At 42.2% G+C, this 22,818-nt stretch overlaps 1 protein-coding gene across 2 annotated transcripts in view; it reads left to right on the top strand.

Annotated features, from left to right (window-relative positions):
* Positions 1 to 21,218, top strand: part of GSK3B (glycogen synthase kinase 3 beta) — a 166,835-nt gene extending 145,617 nt beyond the window's left edge. The window contains exons 6-11 of one of the 2 annotated variants that reach the window (XM_073668718.1): positions 15,046 to 15,152; positions 15,607 to 15,704; positions 16,280 to 16,375; positions 17,045 to 17,249; positions 19,756 to 19,854; positions 20,880 to 21,218. In XM_073668718.1, coding sequence (XP_073524819.1) covers positions 15,046 to 15,152; positions 15,607 to 15,704; positions 16,280 to 16,375; positions 17,045 to 17,249; positions 19,756 to 19,854; positions 20,880 to 20,947 — 673 coding nt within the window. In that variant the 3' untranslated portion in view covers positions 20,948 to 21,218. The remainder of the gene's footprint in view (positions 1 to 15,045; positions 15,153 to 15,606; positions 15,705 to 16,279; positions 16,376 to 17,044; positions 17,250 to 19,755; positions 19,855 to 20,879) is intronic. The other variant, XM_073668719.1, reaches the window with a different exon arrangement.
* Positions 21,219 to 22,818: the final 1,600 nt, after the last annotated feature.

The following is a 22,818-nucleotide window of genomic DNA, read 5'->3' on the forward strand; positions in this document are numbered from 1 at the left end:
TGACTGGTATATACTGTGTGTACAGATATCAGGTGTTATATACAGGGGATATGTGACTGGTATATACTATATATACAGATATCAGGTGTTATATACAGGGGATATGTGACTGGTATATACTGTGTGTATAGGTATCAGGTGTTATATACAGGGGATATGTGACTGGTATATACTGTGTGTACAGATATCAGGTGTTATATGCAGGGGATATGTAACTGGTATATACTGTGTGTACAGATATCAGGTGTTATATACAGGAGATATGTGACTGGTATATACTGTATATACAGATATCAGGTGTTTTATACAGGGGATATGTGACTTGTATATACTGTGTGTACAGATATCAGGTGTTATATACAGGAGATATGTGACTGGTATATACTGTGTGTACAGATATCAGGTGTTATATACAGGGGATATGTGACTGGTATATACTGTGTGTACAGATATCAGGTGTTATATACAGGGGATATGTGACTGGTTTATACTGTGTGTACAGATATCAGGTGTTATATACAGGGGATATGTGACTTGTATATACTATATATACAGATATCAGGTGTTATATTCAGGGGATATGTGACTTGTATATACTGTGTACAGATATCAGGTGTTATATACAGGGGATATGTGACTGGTATATACTGTGTGTACAGATATCAGGTGTTATATACAGGGGATATGTGACTGGTATATACTGTGTGTACAGATATCAGGTGTTATATACTGGGGATATGTGACTGGTATATACTGTGTGTACAGATATCAGGTGTTATATGCAGGGGATATGTGACTGGTATATACTGTGTGTACAGATATCAGGTGTTATATACAGGAGATATGTGACTTGTATATACTGTGTGTACAGATATCAGGTGTTATATACAGGAGATATGTGACCTGTATATACTGTGTACAGATATCAGGTGTTATATACAGGAGATATGTGACTGGTATATACTGTGTGTACAGATATCAGGTGTTATATACTGGAGATATGTGACTTGTATATACTGTGTACAGATATCAGGTGTTATATACAGGGGATATGTGACTGGTATATGCTGTGTGTACAGATATCAGGTGTTATATACAGGGGATATGTGACTGGTATATACTGTATACAGATATCAGGTGTTATATACAGGGGATATGTGACCGGTATATACTGTGTGTACAGATATCAGGTGTTATATACAGGGGATATGTGACTGGTATATACTGTGTGTACAGATATCAGGTGTTATATACAGGGGATATGTGACTGGTATATACTGTGTGTACAGATATCAGGTGTTATATACAGGAGATATGTGACTGGTATATACTGTGTGTACAGATATCAGGTGTTATATACAGGGGATATGTGACTTGTATATACTATATATACAGATATCAGGTGTTATATTCAGGGGATATGTGACTTGTATATACTGTGTACAGATATCAGGTGTTATATACAGGGGATTTGTGACTGGTATATACTGTGTGTACAGATATCAGGTGTTATATACAGGGGATATGTGACTGGTATATACTGTGTGTACAGATATCAGGTGTTATATACTGGGGATATGTGACTGGTATATACTGTGTGTACAGATATCAGGTGTTATATGCAGGGGATATGTGACTGGTATATACTGTGTGTACAGATATCAGGTGTTATATACAGGAGATATGTGACTTGTATATACTGTGTGTACAGATATCAGGTGTTATATACAGGAGATATGTGACCTGTATATACTGTGTACAGATATCAGGTGTTATATACAGGAGATATGTGACTGGTATATACTGTGTGTACAGATATCAGGTGTTATATACTGGAGATATGTGACTTGTATATAGTGTGTACAGATATCAGGTGTTATATACAGGGGATATGTGACTGGTATATGCTGTGTGTACAGATATCAGGTGTTATATACAGGGGATATGTGACTGGTATATACTGTATACAGATATCAGGTGTTATATACAGGGGATATGTGACCGGTATATACTGTGTGTACAGATATCAGGTGTTATATACAGGGGATATGTGACTGGTATATACTGTGTGTACAGATATCAGGTGTTATATACAGGGGATATGTGACTGGTATATACTGTGTGTACAGATATCAGGTGTTATATACAGGAGATATGTGACTGGTATATACTGTGTGTACAGATATCAGGTGTTATATACAGGAGATATGTGACTGGTATATACTGTATATACAGATATCAGGTGTTATATACAGGGGATATGTGACTGGTATATACTGTGTGTACAGATATCAGGTGTTATATACAGGGGATATGTGACTGGTATATACTATATATACAGATATCAGGTGTTATATACAGGGGATATGTGACTGGTATATACTGTGTGTACAGATATCAGGTGTTATATACAGGGGATATGTGACTGGTATATACTGTGTGTACAGATATCAGGTGTTATATACAGGGGATATGTGACTGGTATATACTATATATACAGATATCAGGTGTTATATACAGGGGATATGTGACTGGTATATACTATATATACAGATATCAGGTGTTATATACAGGGGATATGTGACTGGTATATACTATATATACAGATATCAGGTGTTATATTCAGGGGATATGTGACTGGTATATACTGTGTGTACAGATATCAGGTGTTATATACAGGGAATATGTGACTGGTATATACTGTGTGTACAGATATCAGGTGTTATATACAGGGGATATGTGACCGGTATATACTGTGTGTATAGGTATCAGGTGTTATATACAGGAGATATGTGACTGGTATATACTATATATACAGATATCAGGTGTTATATACAGGAGATATGTGATTGGTATATACTGTGTGTACAGATATCAGGTGTTATATACAGGGGATATGTGACCGGTATATACTGTGTGTATAGATATCAGGTGTTATATACAGGGGATATGTGACCGGTATATACTGTGTGTACAGATATCAGGTGTTATATACAGGGGATATGTAGCTGGTATATATTGTGTGTACAGATATCAGGTGTTATATACAGGGGATATGTGACTGGTATATACTGTGTGTACAGATATCAGGTGTTATATACAGGGGATATGTAGCTGGTATATACTGTGTGTACAGATATCAGGTGTTATATACAGGGGATATGTGACTGGTATATACTATATATACCGATATCAGGTGTTATATACAGGGGATATGTGACTGGTATATACTGTGTACAGATATCAGGTGTTATATACAGGGGATATGTGACTGGTATATACTATATATACAGATATCAGGTGTTATATACAGGGGATATGTGACTGGTATATACTGTGTACAGATATCAGGTGTTATATACAGGAGATATGTGACTGGTATATACTATATATACAGATATCAGGTGTTATATACAGGGGATATGTGACTGGTATATACTGTGTGTACAGATATCAGGTGTTATATACAGGGGATATGTGACTGGTATATACTGTGTGTACAGATATCAGGTGTTATATACAGGGGATATGTGACCTGTATATACTGTGTACAGATATCAGGTGTTATATACAGGGGATATGTGACCGGTATATACTGTGTGTATAGGTATCAGGTGTTATATACAGGGGATATGTGACCTGTATATACTGTGTGTACAGATATCAGGTGTTATATACAGGGGATATGTGACTGGTATATACTGTGTGTACAGATATCAGGTGTTATATACAGGGGATATGTGACCGGTATATACTGTGTGTATAGGTATCAGGTGTTATATACAGGGGATATGTGACCTGTATATACTGTGTGTACAGATATCAGGTGTTATATACAGGGGATATGTGACTGGTATATACTGTGTGTACAGATATCAGGTGTTATATACAGGGGATATGTGACTGGTGTATACTATATATACAAATATCAGGTGTTATATACAGGTGATATGTGACTGGTATATACTGTGTGTACAGATATCAGGTGTTATATACAGGGGATATGTGACTGGTATATACTGTGTGTACAGATATCAGGTGTTATATACAGGGGATATGTGACCGGTATATATTGTGTGTACAGATATCAGGTGTTATATACAGGGGTTATGTGACCTGTATATACTGTGTGTACAGATATCAGATGTTATATACAGGGGATATGTGACTGGTATATACTGTGTGTACAGATATCAGGTGTTATATACAGGGGATATGTGACTGGTATATACTATATATACAGATATCAGGTGTTATATACAGGGGATATGTGACCGTTATATACTGTGTACAGATATCAGGTGTTATATACAGGGGATATGTGACCGGTATATACTGTGTGTACAGATATCAGGTGTTATATACAGGGGATATGTGACTGGTATATACTGTGTGTACAGATATCAGGTGTTATATACAGGGGATATGTGACTGGTATATACTATATATACAGATATCAGGTGTTATATACAGGGGATATGTGACCGTTATATACTGTGTACAGATATCAGGTGTTATATACAGGGGATATGTGACCGGTATATACTGTGTGTACAGATATCAGGTGTTATATACAGGGGATATGTGACTGGTATATACTGTGTGTACAGATATCAGGTGTTATATACAGGGGATATGTGACTGGTATATACTGTGTGTACAGATATCAGGTGTTATATACAGGGGATATGTGACTGGTATATACTATATATACAGATATCAGGTGTTATATACAGGGGATATGTGACTGGTATATACTGTGTGTACAGATATCAGGTGTTATATACAGGGGATATGTGACTGGTATATACTGTGTGTACAGATATCAGGTGTTATATACAGGGGATATGTGACTGGTATATACTATATATACAGATATCAGGTGTTATATACAGGGGATATGTGACTGGTATATACTGTGTGTACAGATATCAGGTGTTATATACAGGGGATATGTGACTGGTATATACTGTGTGTACAGATATCAGGTGTTATATACAGGGGATATGTGACTGGTATATACTATATATACAGATATCAGGTGTTATATACAGGGGATATGTGACTGGTATATACTATATATACAGATATCAGGTGTTATATACAGGGGATATGTGACTGGTATATACTATATATACAGATATCAGGTGTTATATTCAGGGGATATGTGACTGGTATATACTGTGTGTACAGATATCAGGTGTTATATACAGGGAATATGTGACTGGTATATACTGTGTGTACAGATATCAGGTGTTATATACAGGGGATATGTGACCGGTATATACTGTGTGTATAGGTATCAGGTGTTATATACAGGAGATATGTGACTGGTATATACTATATATACAGATATCAGGTGTTATATACAGGAGATATGTGATTGGTATATACTGTGTGTACAGATATCAGGTGTTATATACAGGGGATATGTGACCGGTATATACTGTGTGTATAGATATCAGGTGTTATATACAGGGGATATGTGACCGGTATATACTGTGTGTACAGATATCAGGTGTTATATACAGGGGATATGTAGCTGGTATATATTGTGTGTACAGATATCAGGTGTTATATACAGGGGATATGTGACTCGTATATACTGTGTGTACAGATATCAGGTGTTATATACAGGGGATATGTAGCTGGTATATACTGTGTGTACAGATATCAGGTGTTATATACAGGGGATATGTGACTGGTATATACTATATATACCGATATCAGGTGTTATATACAGGGGATATGTGACTGGTATATACTGTGTACAGATATCAGGTGTTATATACAGGGGATATGTGACTGGTATATACTTTATATACAGGGGATATGTGACTGGTATATACTATATATACAGATATCAGGTGTTATATACAGGGGATATGTGACTGGTATATACTGTGTACAGATATCAGGTGTTATATACAGGAGATATGTGACTGGTATATACTATATATACAGATATCAGGTGTTATATACAGGGGATATGTGACTGGTATATACTGTGTGTACAGATATCAGGTGTTATATACAGGGGATATGTGACTGGTATATACTGTGTGTACAGATATCAGGTGTTATATACAGGGGATATGTGACCTGTATATACTGTGTACAGATATCAGGTGTTATATACAGGGGATATGTGACCGGTATATACTGTGTGTATAGGTATCAGGTGTTATATACAGGGGATATGTGACCTGTATATACTGTGTGTACAGATATCAGGTGTTATATACAGGGGATATGTGACTGGTATATACTGTGTGTACAGATATCAGGTGTTATATACAGGGGATATGTGACCGGTATATACTGTGTGTATAGGTATCAGGTGTTATATACAGGGGATATGTTACCTGTATATACTGTGTGTACAGATATCAGGTGTTATATACAGGGGATATGTGACTGGTATATACTGTGTGTACAGATATCAGGTGTTCTATACAGGGGATATGTGACTGGTATATACTATATATACAGATATCAGGTGTTATTTACAGGGGATATGTGACTGGTATATACTGTGTGTACAGATATCAGGTGTTATATACAGGGGATATGTGACTGGTGTATACTATATATACAAATATCAGGTGTTATATACAGGGGATATGTGACTGGTATATACTGTGTGTACAGATATCAGGTGTTATATACAGGGGATATGTGACTGGTATATACTGTGTGTACAGATATCAGGTGTTATATACAGGGGATATGTGACTGGTATATACTGTGTGTACAGATATCAGGTGTTATATACAGGGGATATGTGACTGGTATATACTGTGTGTACAGATATCAGGTGTTATATACAGGGGATATGTGACTGGTATATACTATATATACAGATATCAGGTGTTATATACAGGGGATATGTGACTGGTATATACTGTGTGTACAGATATCAGGTGTTATATACAGGGGATATGTGACTGGTATATACTGTGTGTACAGATATCAGGTGTTATATACAGGGGATATGTGACTGGTATATACTGTGTGTACAGATATCAGGTGTTATATACAGGGGATATGTGACTGGTATATACTGTGTGTACAGATATCAGGTGTTATATACAGGGGATATGTGACTGGTATATGCTGTGTGTACAGATATCAGGTGTTATATACAGGGGATATGTGACTGGTATATACTGTATACAGATATCAGGTGTTATATACAGGGGATATGTGACCGGTATATACTGTGTGTACAGATATCAGGTGTTATATACAGGGGATATGTGACTGGTATATACTGTGTGTACAGATATCAGGTGTTATATACAGGGGATATGTGACTGGTATATACTGTGTGTACAGATATCAGGTGTTATATACAGGGGATATGTGACTGGTATATACTGTGTGTACAGATATCAGGTGTTATATACAGGGGATATGTGACTGGTATATACTATATATACAGATATCAGGTGTTATATACAGGGGATATGTGACTGGTATATACTGTGTGTACAGATATCAGGTGTTATATACAGGGGATTTGTGACTGGTATATACTGTGTGTACAGATATCAGGTGTTATATACAGGGGATATGTGACTGGTATATACTGTGTGTACAGATATCAGGTGTTATATACAGGGGATATGTGACTGGTATATACTGTGTGTACAGATATCAGGTGTTATATACAGGGGATATGTGACTGGTATATACTGTGTGTACAGAGATCAGGTGTTATATACAGGGGATATGTGACTGGTATATACTATATATACAGATATCAGGTGTTATATACAGGGGATATGTGACTGGTATATACTGTGTGTACAGATATCAGGTGTTATATACAGGGGATATGTGACTGGTATATACTGTGTACACAGATATCAGGTGTTATATACAGGGGATATGTGACTGGTATATACTGTGTGTACAGATATCAGGTGTTATATACAGGGGATATGTGACTGGTATATACTATATATACAGATATCAGGTGTTATATACAGGGGATATGTGACTGGTATATACTGTGTGTATAGGTATCAGGTGTTATATACAGGGGATATGTGACTGGTATATACTGTGTGTACAGATATCAGGTGTTATATGCAGGGGATATGTAACTGGTATATACTGTGTGTACAGATATCAGGTGTTATATACAGGAGATATGTGACTGGTATATACTGTATATACAGATATCAGGTGTTTTATACAGGGGATATGTGACTTGTATATACTGTGTGTACAGATATCAGGTGTTATATACAGGGGATATGTGACTGGTGTATACTATATATACAAATATCAGGTGTTATATACAGGTGATATGTGACTGGTATATACTGTGTGTACAGATATCAGGTGTTATATACAGGGGATATGTGACTGGTATATACTGTGTGTACAGATATCAGGTGTTATATACAGGGGATATGTGACCGGTATATATTGTGTGTACAGATATCAGGTGTTATATACAGGGGTTATGTGACCTGTATATACTGTGTGTACAGATATCAGATGTTATATACAGGGGATATGTGACTGGTATATACTGTGTGTACAGATATCAGGTGTTATATACAGGGGATATGTGACTGGTATATACTATATATACAGATATCAGGTGTTATATACAGGGGATATGTGACCGTTATATACTGTGTACAGATATCAGGTGTTATATACAGGGGATATGTGACCGGTATATACTGTGTGTACAGATATCAGGTGTTATATACAGGGGATATGTGACTGGTATATACTGTGTGTACAGATATCAGGTGTTATATACAGGGGATATGTGACTGGTATATACTATATATACAGATATCAGGTGTTATATACAGGGGATATGTGACCGTTATATACTGTGTACAGATATCAGGTGTTATATACAGGGGATATGTGACCGGTATATACTGTGTGTACAGATATCAGGTGTTATATACAGGGGATATGTGACTGGTATATACTGTGTGTACAGATATCAGGTGTTATATACAGGGGATATGTGACTGGTATATACTGTGTGTACAGATATCAGGTGTTATATACAGGGGATATGTGACTGGTATATACTATATATACAGATATCAGGTGTTATATACAGGGGATATGTGACTGGTATATACTGTGTGTACAGATATCAGGTGTTATATACAGGGGATATGTGACTGGTATATACTGTGTGTACAGATATCAGGTGTTATATACAGGGGATATGTGACTGGTATATACTATATATACAGATATCAGGTGTTATATACAGGGGATATGTGACTGGTATATACTGTGTGTACAGATATCAGGTGTTATATACAGGGGATATGTGACTGGTATATACTGTGTGTACAGATATCAGGTGTTATATACAGGGGATATGTGACTGGTATATACTATATATACAGATATCAGGTGTTATATACAGGGGATATGTGACTGGTATATACTATATATACAGATATCAGGTGTTATATACAGGGGATATGTGACTGGTATATACTATATATACAGATATCAGGTGTTATATTCAGGGGATATGTGACTGGTATATACTGTGTGTACAGATATCAGGTGTTATATACAGGGAATATGTGACTGGTATATACTGTGTGTACAGATATCAGGTGTTATATACAGGGGATATGTGACCGGTATATACTGTGTGTATAGGTATCAGGTGTTATATACAGGAGATATGTGACTGGTATATACTATATATACAGATATCAGGTGTTATATACAGGAGATATGTGATTGGTATATACTGTGTGTACAGATATCAGGTGTTATATACAGGGGATATGTGACCGGTATATACTGTGTGTATAGATATCAGGTGTTATATACAGGGGATATGTGACCGGTATATACTGTGTGTACAGATATCAGGTGTTATATACAGGGGATATGTAGCTGGTATATATTGTGTGTACAGATATCAGGTGTTATATACAGGGGATATGTGACTCGTATATACTGTGTGTACAGATATCAGGTGTTATATACAGGGGATATGTAGCTGGTATATACTGTGTGTACAGATATCAGGTGTTATATACAGGGGATATGTGACTGGTATATACTATATATACCGATATCAGGTGTTATATACAGGGGATATGTGACTGGTATATACTGTGTACAGATATCAGGTGTTATATACAGGGGATATGTGACTGGTATATACTTTATATACAGGGGATATGTGACTGGTATATACTATATATACAGATATCAGGTGTTATATACAGGGGATATGTGACTGGTATATACTGTGTACAGATATCAGGTGTTATATACAGGAGATATGTGACTGGTATATACTATATATACAGATATCAGGTGTTATATACAGGGGATATGTGACTGGTATATACTGTGTGTACAGATATCAGGTGTTATATACAGGGGATATGTGACTGGTATATACTGTGTGTACAGATATCAGGTGTTATATACAGGGGATATGTGACCTGTATATACTGTGTACAGATATCAGGTGTTATATACAGGGGATATGTGACCGGTATATACTGTGTGTATAGGTATCAGGTGTTATATACAGGGGATATGTGACCTGTATATACTGTGTGTACAGATATCAGGTGTTATATACAGGGGATATGTGACTGGTATATACTGTGTGTACAGATATCAGGTGTTATATACAGGGGATATGTGACCGGTATATACTGTGTGTATAGGTATCAGGTGTTATATACAGGGGATATGTTACCTGTATATACTGTGTGTACAGATATCAGGTGTTATATACAGGGGATATGTGACTGGTATATACTGTGTGTACAGATATCAGGTGTTCTATACAGGGGATATGTGACTGGTATATACTATATATACAGATATCAGGTGTTATTTACAGGGGATATGTGACTGGTATATACTGTGTGTACAGATATCAGGTGTTATATACAGGGGATATGTGACTGGTGTATACTATATATACAAATATCAGGTGTTATATACAGGGGATATGTGACTGGTATATACTGTGTGTACAGATATCAGGTGTTATATACAGGGGATATGTGACTGGTATATACTGTGTGTACAGATATCAGGTGTTATATACAGGGGATATGTGACTGGTATATACTGTGTGTACAGATATCAGGTGTTATATACAGGGGATATGTGACTGGTATATACTGTGTGTACAGATATCAGGTGTTATATACAGGGGATATGTGACTGGTATATACTATATATACAGATATCAGGTGTTATATACAGGGGATATGTGACTGGTATATACTGTGTGTACAGATATCAGGTGTTATATACAGGGGATATGTGACTGGTATATACTGTGTGTACAGATATCAGGTGTTATATACAGGGGATATGTGACTGGTATATACTGTGTGTACAGATATCAGGTGTTATATACAGGGGATATGTGACTGGTATATACTGTGTGTACAGATATCAGGTGTTATATACAGGGGATATGTGACTGGTATATGCTGTGTGTACAGATATCAGGTGTTATATACAGGGGATATGTGACTGGTATATACTGTATACAGATATCAGGTGTTATATACAGGGGATATGTGACCGGTATATACTGTGTGTACAGATATCAGGTGTTATATACAGGGGATATGTGACTGGTATATACTGTGTGTACAGATATCAGGTGTTATATACAGGGGATATGTGACTGGTATATACTGTGTGTACAGATATCAGGTGTTATATACAGGGGATATGTGACTGGTATATACTGTGTGTACAGATATCAGGTGTTATATACAGGGGATATGTGACTGGTATATACTATATATACAGATATCAGGTGTTATATACAGGGGATATGTGACTGGTATATACTGTGTGTACAGATATCAGGTGTTATATACAGGGGATTTGTGACTGGTATATACTGTGTGTACAGATATCAGGTGTTATATACAGGGGATATGTGACTGGTATATACTGTGTGTACAGATATCAGGTGTTATATACAGGGGATATGTGACTGGTATATACTGTGTGTACAGATATCAGGTGTTATATACAGGGGATATGTGACTGGTATATACTGTGTGTACAGAGATCAGGTGTTATATACAGGGGATATGTGACTGGTATATACTATATATACAGATATCAGGTGTTATATACAGGGGATATGTGACTGGTATATACTGTGTGTACAGATATCAGGTGTTATATACAGGGGATATGTGACTGGTATATACTGTGTACACAGATATCAGGTGTTATATACAGGGGATATGTGACTGGTATATACTGTGTGTACAGATATCAGGTGTTATATACAGGGGATATGTGACTGGTATATACTATATATACAGATATCAGGTGTTATATACAGGGGATATGTGACTGGTATATACTGTGTGTATAGGTATCAGGTGTTATATACAGGGGATATGTGACTGGTATATACTGTGTGTACAGATATCAGGTGTTATATGCAGGGGATATGTAACTGGTATATACTGTGTGTACAGATATCAGGTGTTATATACAGGAGATATGTGACTGGTATATACTGTATATACAGATATCAGGTGTTTTATACAGGGGATATGTGACTTGTATATACTGTGTGTACAGATATCAGGTGTTATATACAGGAGATATGTGACTGGTATATACTGTGTGTACAGATATCAGGTGTTATATACAGGGGATATGTGACTGGTATATACTGTGTGTACAGATATCAGGTGTTATATACAGGGGATATGTGACTGGTTTATACTGTGTGTACAGATATCAGGTGTTATATACAGGGGATATGTGACTTGTATATACTATATATACAGATATCAGGTGTTATATTCAGGGGATATGTGACTTGTATATACTGTGTACAGATATCAGGTGTTATATACAGGGGATATGTGACTGGTATATACTGTGTGTACAGATATCAGGTGTTATATACAGGGGATATGTGACTGGTATATACTGTGTGTACAGATATCAGGTGTTATATACTGGGGATATGTGACTGGTATATACTGTGTGTACAGATATCAGGTGTTATATGCAGGGGATATGTGACTGGTATATACTGTGTGTACAGATATCAGGTGTTATATACAGGAGATATGTGACTTGTATATACTGTGTGTACAGATATCAGGTGTTATATACAGGAGATATGTGACTGGTATATACTGTGTGTACAGATATCAGGTGTTATATACTGGAGATATGTGACTTGTATATACTGTGTACAGATATCAGGTGTTATATACAGGGGATATGTGACTGGTATATGCTGTGTGTACAGATATCAGGTGTTATATACAGGGGATATGTGACTGGTATATACTGTATACAGATATCAGGTGTTATATACAGGGGATATGTGACCGGTATATACTGTGTGTACAGATATCAGGTGTTATATACAGGGGATATGTGACTGGTATATACTGTGTGTACAGATATCAGGTGTTATATACAGGGGATATGTGACTGGTATATACTGTGTGTACAGATATCAGGTGTTATATACAGGAGATATGTGACTGGTATATACTGTGTGTACAGATATCAGGTGTTATATACAGGGGATATGTGACTTGTATATACTATATATACAGATATCAGGTGTTATATTCAGGGGATATGTGACTTGTATATACTGTGTACAGATATCAGGTGTTATATACAGGGGATTTGTGACTGGTATATACTGTGTGTACAGATATCAGGTGTTATATACAGGGGATATGTGACTGGTATATACTGTGTGTACAGATATCAGGTGTTATATACTGGGGATATGTGACTGGTATATACTGTGTGTACAGATATCAGGTGTTATATGCAGGGGATATGTGACTGGTATATACTGTGTGTACAGATATCAGGTGTTATATACAGGAGATATGTGACTTGTATATACTGTGTGTACAGATATCAGGTGTTATATACAGGAGATATGTGACCTGTATATACTGTGTACAGATATCAGGTGTTATATACAGGAGATATGTGACTGGTATATACTGTGTGTACAGATATCAGGTGTTATATACTGGAGATATGTGACTTGTATATAGTGTGTACAGATATCAGGTGTTATATACAGGGGATATGTGACTGGTATATGCTGTGTGTACAGATATCAGGTGTTATATACAGGGGATATGTGACTGGTATATACTGTATACAGATATCAGGTGTTATATACAGGGGATATGTGACCGGTATATACTGTGTGTACAGATATCAGGTGTTATATACAGGGGATATGTGACTGGTATATACTGTGTGTACAGATATCAGGTGTTATATACAGGGGATATGTGACTGGTATATACTGTGTGTACAGATATCAGGTGTTATATACAGGGGATATGTGACTGGTATATACTGTGTGTACAGATATCAGGTGTTATATACAGGAGATATGTGACTGGTATATACTGTGTGTACAGATATCAGGTGTTATATACAGGAGATATGTGACTGGTATATACTGTGTGTACAGATATCCGGTTTTATATACAGGGGATATGTGACTGGTATATACTGTGTGTACAGATATCAGGTGTTATATACAGGAGATATGTGACCTGTATATACTGTGTACAGATATCTGGTGTTATATACAGGATATATGTGACCTGTATATACTGTGTACAGATATCAGGTGTTATATACAGGAGATATGTGACTGGTATATACTGTGTGTACAGATATCAGGTGTTATATACAGGAGATATGTGACTGGTATATACTGTGTGTACAGATATCAGGTGTTATATACAGGAGATATGTGACTGGTATATACTGTGTGTACAGATATCCGGTTTTATATACAGGGGATATGTGACTGGTATATACTGTGTGTACAGATATCAGGTGTTATATACAGGAGATATGTGACCTGTATATACTGTGTACAGATATCTGGTGTTATATACAGGATATATGTGACCTGTATATACTGTGTACAGATATCAGGTGTTATATACAGGAGATATGTGACTGGTATACACTTTATATTTCACTGTTTCTCTCCTTTGTCTTCAGTGCGAAGCAGCTCGTCCGCGGGGAGCCCAACGTCTCGTACATTTGCTCTCGGTACTATAGGGCCCCAGAGTTGATCTTTGGGGCCACTGACTACACCTCCAGCATAGGTAAGTCGGGGGCCACGTCTCCTCACTTGGTTTGGGTCGGGGCGGCCGTTCAGCTGATATTTCCTGTCTGCTTTTCCTCCTGTGTTGTTCTTCATGTTGATGGGTAACGGGGCTGGAGTTAGGCTGTTCCCTGTACACTGCAGGGTTTCTGACCCCGTATAATGTAGATCTCCGTCCGTCCGCGGCATCTTACACTTCACACCTGTCGGCTGCAGGTTGAGGAGACGACAGCGTGGAGGCCTGTACAATGGTGTCCGACGCCTCGTCCTGCAGTCACATCCGGAGCTGCAGAGCCTCCTGTCCCGCAGTCGCTGCTGCCGGCACATTGGCGCATTTCTGCTGCAGTCCTGGGAGTGATGGCGTAATGCGTCCCCCCCGTCATTTATCGGGCACGGTGCTCATAGATGGCGGATCTGCTCCCGGTCACACCTGACCACTGTTCTTTCTTCCACAGATGTGTGGTCAGCGGGCTGCGTGCTGGCAGAGCTCCTCCTGGGGCAGCCCATCTTCCCCGGGGACAGCGGTGTCGATCAGCTGGTGGAAATTATCAAGGTAAGCGCTGCCGTCTCCCGGCCTCTGCCTCTAATGTGGCCTCTGTCTTATGGACGCTGTGTGACCTCCCGGCCTCCGTCTACTGCTCACCCCCATGTTCTGGGCTCTGAGTTGTGGGACCCCCGGCCTCCACTTTGTATTCTGGAGGGGGTCACTTCAACCCCATGTTCTGTGCTCCGAGCTGTGGCACCCCCGGCCTCCGCTATGTTTTCTGGAGGGGGTCACTTCACCCCCATGTTCTGGGCTCTGATCTGTGGGACCCCCGGCCTCCGCTTTGGATTCTGGAGGGGGTCACTTCAACCCCATGTTCTGGGCTCCGAGCTGTGGGACCCCCAGCCTCCGCTGTGTATTCTGGTGGGGGGATCACTTCGCCCCCATGTTCTGGGCGCCGAGCTGTGGGACCCCCGGCCTCCGCTATGTATTCTGGTGGCTGGGATCACTTCACCCCCATGTTCTGGCCTCCGAGCTGTGGGACCCCCGGCCTCCGCTGTGTATTCTGGTGGGGGGATGACTTCACCCCGAGCTGTGGACCCCCGTCCACTGCCGCTGTCTCATCTGATTGTGATTTGTTGCAGGTCCTCGGGACGCCAACGCGGGAGCAGATCAGAGAAATGAACCCCAACTACACAGAGTTCAAGTTCCCCCAGATAAAGGCGCACCCCTGGACTAAGGTGAGACCCTCAGATGAGCGGCCCCTGACCTCCCTGATTGGTGACTGTGGGAGTGGGGTCTGACCTCTGCCTCCCGGTGTGGGGGGGCTGCACGGGAGCCAGAGGGGACAGCTGATTGGCCGTGGTGTAAGACTGGGAGTCCCCTCACCCCTTTGTGATACATGAGACCCCCTAGGCTCCTGTGCATAGCGCTTATGGGGGCGTGAGATATGTGATGTGCGGACCCCCTGTAGGTGTGTGTGCGTAGAGTGGGTGGGCCGGCCTGGCTTCTGTGCATAGCACTTCTGGGGGCGTGAGATGTGACATGTGGACCCCCTGTTGGTGTGTGTGCGTAGAGTAGGTGGGCCAGCCTGGCTCCTGTGTATAGCACTTCTGGGGGCGCGAGATATCGGTGACATACGGACCCCCTGTAGTTGGGTGTGCGGAGAGTGGGTGGGCCGGCCTGGCTCCTCTGTATGGAGCCCTGTAGGGGCTGCTGCACATGGTGCTGTGGGTTGGGGGTGAGAGACCCCTATTATGGGGTAAGGCGGGGGGGTTTGTCACCTTGCACCATCTCATTGACCTCCCCCTGTTCCCGGCCCCCTTCATCTCATCCGCTCCATGACCAGGATTCATAAAGTGCACACTCAGTCAGATCTATTTTTTTTATTTTTTTTTTTATTTTTAAAGGGTTATGTCTTTTTGCAGGTGTTCAGAGCCCGGACCCCCCCGGAGGCCATAGCGCTGTGCAGCCGGCTGCTGGAGTATACCCCCACCGCCCGCCTCACCCCGCTGGATGCCTGCGCACATTCTTTCTTTGACGAGCTGCGAGACCCCAACCCCAAGCTCCCCAATGGCCGAGAATTCCCTGCACTGTTTAACTTTACCACTCAAGGTAGATACCGGTGACGCCGCATCATGGAGACCGCGCCGAGGGGCAAACTACCGGGACCGGGCAGCACCGGCCCCCAACACCCCGTCCCTCCGGATGCAGAGAGAGAGGATGGGATGGGAGGAAAGCTGCTACTATAATAATGTACCCCGATAGTAAGAGGCTGACCCCAAAATGTCAGTGCTGCTTAAATCCTTCTCTGTAGTCTGTAGAAGATACTGGAGGTCGCCTGTGAGGGGCAGTCACGAGTACAGATACGCAGATCGTATAGGTGACACAGCCGAGATAAGACGTCAGCCGGAGCCAGAAATGGTGTCACAGATCAGAGACCCCCTGATCAGCAGCCGACGGTTCAGATAGAGACACAGATTCACTGTGCATCACTGACCCAGAGCTGCAGCCTGTATTATACCCCAGAGTTGCACTCACTGTTCTGCTGGTGCAGTCACTGTGTACATCCATTACATTACTGATCCTGAGTTACATCCTGTTTTATACTCCAGAGCTGCACTCACTATTCTGCTGGTGCAGTCACTGTGTACATACATTACATTACTGATCCTGAGTTACATCCTGTTTTATACTCCAGAGCTGCACTCACTATTCTGCTGGTGCAGTCACTGTGTACATACATTACATTACTGATCCTGAGTTACATCCTGTTTTATACTCCAGAGCTGCACTCACTATTCTGCTGGTGCAGTCACTGTGTACATCCATTACATTACTGATCCTGAGTTACATCCTGTTTTATACTCCAGAGCTGCACTCACTATTCTGCTGGTGCAGTCACTGTGTACATACTTTACATTACTGATCCTGAGTTACCTCCTGTATTATACTCCAGAGCTGCACTCACTATTCTGCTGGTGCAGTCACTGTGTACAAACATTACATTACTGATCCTGAGCTACATCCTGTATTATACTCCAGAGCTGCACTCACTATTCTGCTGGTGCAGTCACTGTGTACATACTTTACATTACTGATCCTGAGTTACCTCCTGTATTATACTCCAGAGCTGCACTCACTATTCTGCTGGTGCAGTCACTGTGTACATACATTACATTACTGATCCTGAGTTACCTCCTGTATTATACTCCAGAGCTGCACTCACTATTCTGCTGGTGCAGTCACTGTGTACATACATTACATTACTGATCCTGAGTTATATCCTGTATTATACTCCACAGCTGCACTCACTATTCTGCTGGTGCAGTTACTGTGTACATACATTACATTACTGATCCTGAGTTACATCCTGTATTATACTCCAGCGCTGCACTCACTATTCTGCTGGTGCAGTCACTGTGTACATACATTACATTACTGATCCTGAGTTATATCCTGTATTATACTCCACAGCTGCACTCACTATTCTGCTGGTGCAGTCACTGTGTACATACATTACATTACTGATCCTAAGTTACATCCTGTATTATACTCCAGCGCTGCACTCACTATTCTGCTGGTGCAGTCACTGTGTACATACATTACATTACTGATCCTGAGTTACCTCCTGTATTATACTCCAGAGCTGCACTCACTATTCTGCTGGTGCAGTCACTGTGTACATACATTACATTACTGATCCTGAGTTACATCCTGTATTATACCCCAGAGCTGCACTCACTATTCTGCTGGTGCAGTCACTGTGGACATACATTACATTACTGATCCTGAGCTACATCCTGTATTATATACCAGAGCTGTACTCACTATTCTGCTGGTGCAGTCACTGTGTACATACATTACATTACTGATCCTGAGTTACCTCCTGTATTATACTCCAGAGCTGTACACACTATTCTGCTGGTGCAGTCACTGTGTACATACATTATATTACTGATCCTGAGTTATATCCTGTATTATACTCCAGAGCTGCACTCACTATTCTGCTGGTGCAGTCACTGTGTACATACATTATATTACTGATCCTGAGTTATATCCTGTATTATACTCCAGAGCTGCACTCACTATTCTGCTGGTGCAGTCACTGTGTACATACATTACATTACTGATCCTGAGTTACCTCCTGTATTATACTCCACAGCTGCGCTCACTATTCTGCTGGTGCAGTCACTGTGTACATACATTACATTACTGATCCTGAGTTACATCCTGTATTATACTCCAGAGCTGTACTCACTATTCTGCTGGTGCAGTCACTGTGTACATATATTACATTACTGATCCTGAGTTACATCCTGTATTATACCCCAGAGCTGCACTCACTATTCTGCTGGTGCAGTCACTGTGTACATACATTACATTACTGATCCTGAGTTACATCCTGTATTATACTCCAGAGCTGCACTCACTATTCTGCTGGTGCAGTCACTGTGTACATACATTACTTATACTGTATTATCCTCCAGAGCTGCACTCACGGTTCTGCTGGCAGCAGTTAGTTCTCCTTACATCCGGTGACGGTTCTGCGCTCGCTGTCCCCGGGGATGCTGGGAGATTATTTCTTCCCGTCATTATGTCTTCTTCCTCTTTCTTTCAGAGCTCTCCAGTAACCCTTCGCTATCGTCTATCCTAATCCCGGCCCACGCTCGGAACCAAGCCTCCGTGTCCACCCCCACGAGTTCCACGGCGACATCAGGTGAGACGCCTACCCTGTGTTACTAATCAGCCGCGTCCATTGTGTGGCCCCTGATGGGGCCGTGTAAACACGGACAGGATGTCGGGGGCCACCAGTTGTGAGTGGCTGCAGTGGTCTTCATTGAAGCCGCATGTGTTGGGGGTCGTCACCCAGAGTCAGCAGAGCAATGAGCGTCTGGGTGCCAACATCCCTGCTTGTCTTGGCTAGCGAGGGGTTAAGTGTCAGCATCCCTGGTGGTCTAGGGCAGAAATGGGGTTTTCTGGTAGTCTAAGAGCAAAGTATTGGTTAATTTCTACATCCCTGGTGGTCTAGTGCAGGACAGGAGTCAATATGTGACTGAGACTGGACAGAGGTCGATGAGGGGTCAATGTTCTTCACATTGATGCAAGTCCTATGGATCTACCAGAAATGTCTGAAATCTGTCCCCCCCCCCCCATGTCTACATCCCTGGTAGTGTGGGGTAATGGAGTTAGATGGAGAGAGTCCTGGTGGTCTAGGAAAGTGTATTATCAACATCACTGGTCCCCTCCTCCCTGAGAGATTCACACCCTGGTCCCCTCCTCCCTGAGAGGTTCACACCCTGGTCCCCTCCTCCCTGAGAGGTTCACACCCTGGTCCCCTCCTCCCTGTGAGATTCACACCCTGGTCCCCTCCTCCCTGAGAGGTTCACACCCTGGTCCCCTCCTCCCTGCGAGATTCACACCCTGGTCCCCTCCTCCCTGCGAGATTCACACCCTGGTCCCCTCCTCCCTGCGAGATTCACACCCTGGTCCCCTCCTCCCTGCGAGATTCACACCCTGGTCCCCTCCTCCCTGCGAGATTCACACCCTGGTCCCCTCCTCCCTGCGAGATTCACACCCTGGTCCCCTCCTCCCTGCGAGATTCACACCCTGGTCCCCTCCTCCCTGCGAGATTCACACCCTGGTCTCCTCACCACCTACCCCCCACTGCCAGGGTCTTGCTCGGCACTTTGTGTCCTCTGAATGTGACTTTTTGTTTTGATTTCTCTTATTTTATCATTTTAGACTCGAACCCCGGGGACCGTGGGCCGACCACCACCTCAGCCTCCGCTTCCGCCTCCAACTCCACCTGAGCCAATAATCCAAGCATGTTCTGCGCACGGACGAGAAGGAAACGGGCAAAGTAGCAAGAGGGGTGGGAAAGAGAGAGGGGCCGCGCTCACCCTCTCGCCCCCGGACTCTTCCACCAAACACTGGCCACATTTATCAAGAAAAAAGAAAATATATATATATATATACATAAACTGTAAAGGAAGCGCCACCCACGTGGATTTTAGTGGTTCAGTTTTTTATTATTATAATTATTATTATTGTTATTTAACCTTGTAAAATATCTATAAATACCGCAGGATTCTTCTTTTTTTTTTTTTTCCCCTTTTACACTCACTCCATAGGAGTGTTCTTGTGCGAGGGCAGGGGTCCGCCCCTACCCCCGCTGTGGCCGCGGCAGAGGACGGCTTGCTGATTGGTTGCCCCTCATCTGTCATCGTGGCTTTCTTTTTGCTGTACATTGTGCGCTCAGCGGGTCCAGGGCCGGCTCCTCCATCATCACCCCGGATAGAATCTCGGAGTGCCTTATTGTATGAGACCCGTGACCGCCCCGGTGCTGCACACCCCGCCCTGGCACTCCTCCGCCTGTCCGACGCACCCCGCCTCAACGCTCCTCCGCCTGTCTGACGCACCCTGCCCCGTCGCCCCTCCGCCTGTCCGGCGCACCTTGCCCCGTCGCCCCTCCGCCTGTCCGGCGCACCCTGCCCCGTCGCCCCTCCGCCTGTCCGGCGCACCCTGCCCCGTCGCCCCTCCGCCTGTCCGGCGCACCCTGCCCCGTCGCCCCTCCGCCTGTCCGGCGCACCCTGCCCCGTCGCCCGTCCGGCGCACCCCGCCCCAGTGCTCTGGCATTTTTTTTCTTTTATTATTTTCCTTTTGCAGACCTCTCTCTGTTTTTATGTTTTCCTGTTGGAAATTTTGCCAAATTTCTTGGGGGGGAGGGGATGAGAACGTGACTTTTCATTGGCTGCTTTCCTGGCTTGTCTGATTGGTTCACTATGTAATGTGGACGCTCTTCTCCGCCCCCGAGCAGCTCACCTGGGCATTAACTGTTTGCTGACTATTAAATTGCCCCCATGTCGTGTTCTGGGCCCCTCGGCATTTACCGTCACACTGCTGCGGCCGGGGAAGCTCCTTCCCAATATTGTGGGAACCTCACACCACTGGGGGGGTGACCCCAAAATATAGAATTACGCTCCCAGCCCTGCATTGATGCACTGCTGCTGTATAGGGGCACTGCCCGTAAACCTGGGGGTCTCCAGGGTCATCTCCGTGGATCCGCTGCCTGGAGCTACACCAGGAAAGTCTTTCTTAAAGGGGCAGCTTGCATATAACGCACATGTGAGGGCTGGCGGTGGATTCTGGATCTCCGGAGCCGTGTGTTTGCGTCTCCATGTCCTTTATGCTCCGGGGTCCGAGGCACTGGATGCCTCCTTCCACAGTGGCACCTGCGATCTCCTCCACACGGGGGCGCTCTGTCTGTTCCTGGAGCTGCGGTACATTGCGCAGCAGAGCGGCGTGTGTTCTGTGCGTCCATGTTGTGTCCAGTCGTCTGCTGCTGCGGCCGTCTCTCCTTGTCCTGGTCCCTGACCTCCAAGCGAATGATCAAGTATTAACCGCCCCTATCCCTCCATAGTGTGTGTTTCTGTCATATCCTATTCTCTAGTCACAGCCAAAGCTGCAGACAGATGCTGCTTTGCATTGTGGGAAGGATAATATGGATCACCGCAGATTTGTGAATGCAACTTTGGATGTGATTGGAGAACGAGACTCGGCATTATATGCTGTGGAGCGTTGGAGGAGAGATCGGCTTCTGGTGTACTATGCCACCGCTCACCCACCCCAGCGTCTGCTGTTATACCCGTCCCCCACCCGCCATGAAAGGGTTACTGGACGC

This window comes from Phyllobates terribilis, unplaced genomic scaffold (genome assembly GCF_046119375.1).
Source record: "Phyllobates terribilis strain yellow unplaced genomic scaffold, ASM4611937v1 Scaffold_2__4_contigs__length_985480577, whole genome shotgun sequence".
In the NCBI taxonomy this organism is placed as follows: Eukaryota; Metazoa; Chordata; class Amphibia; order Anura; family Dendrobatidae; genus Phyllobates; species Phyllobates terribilis.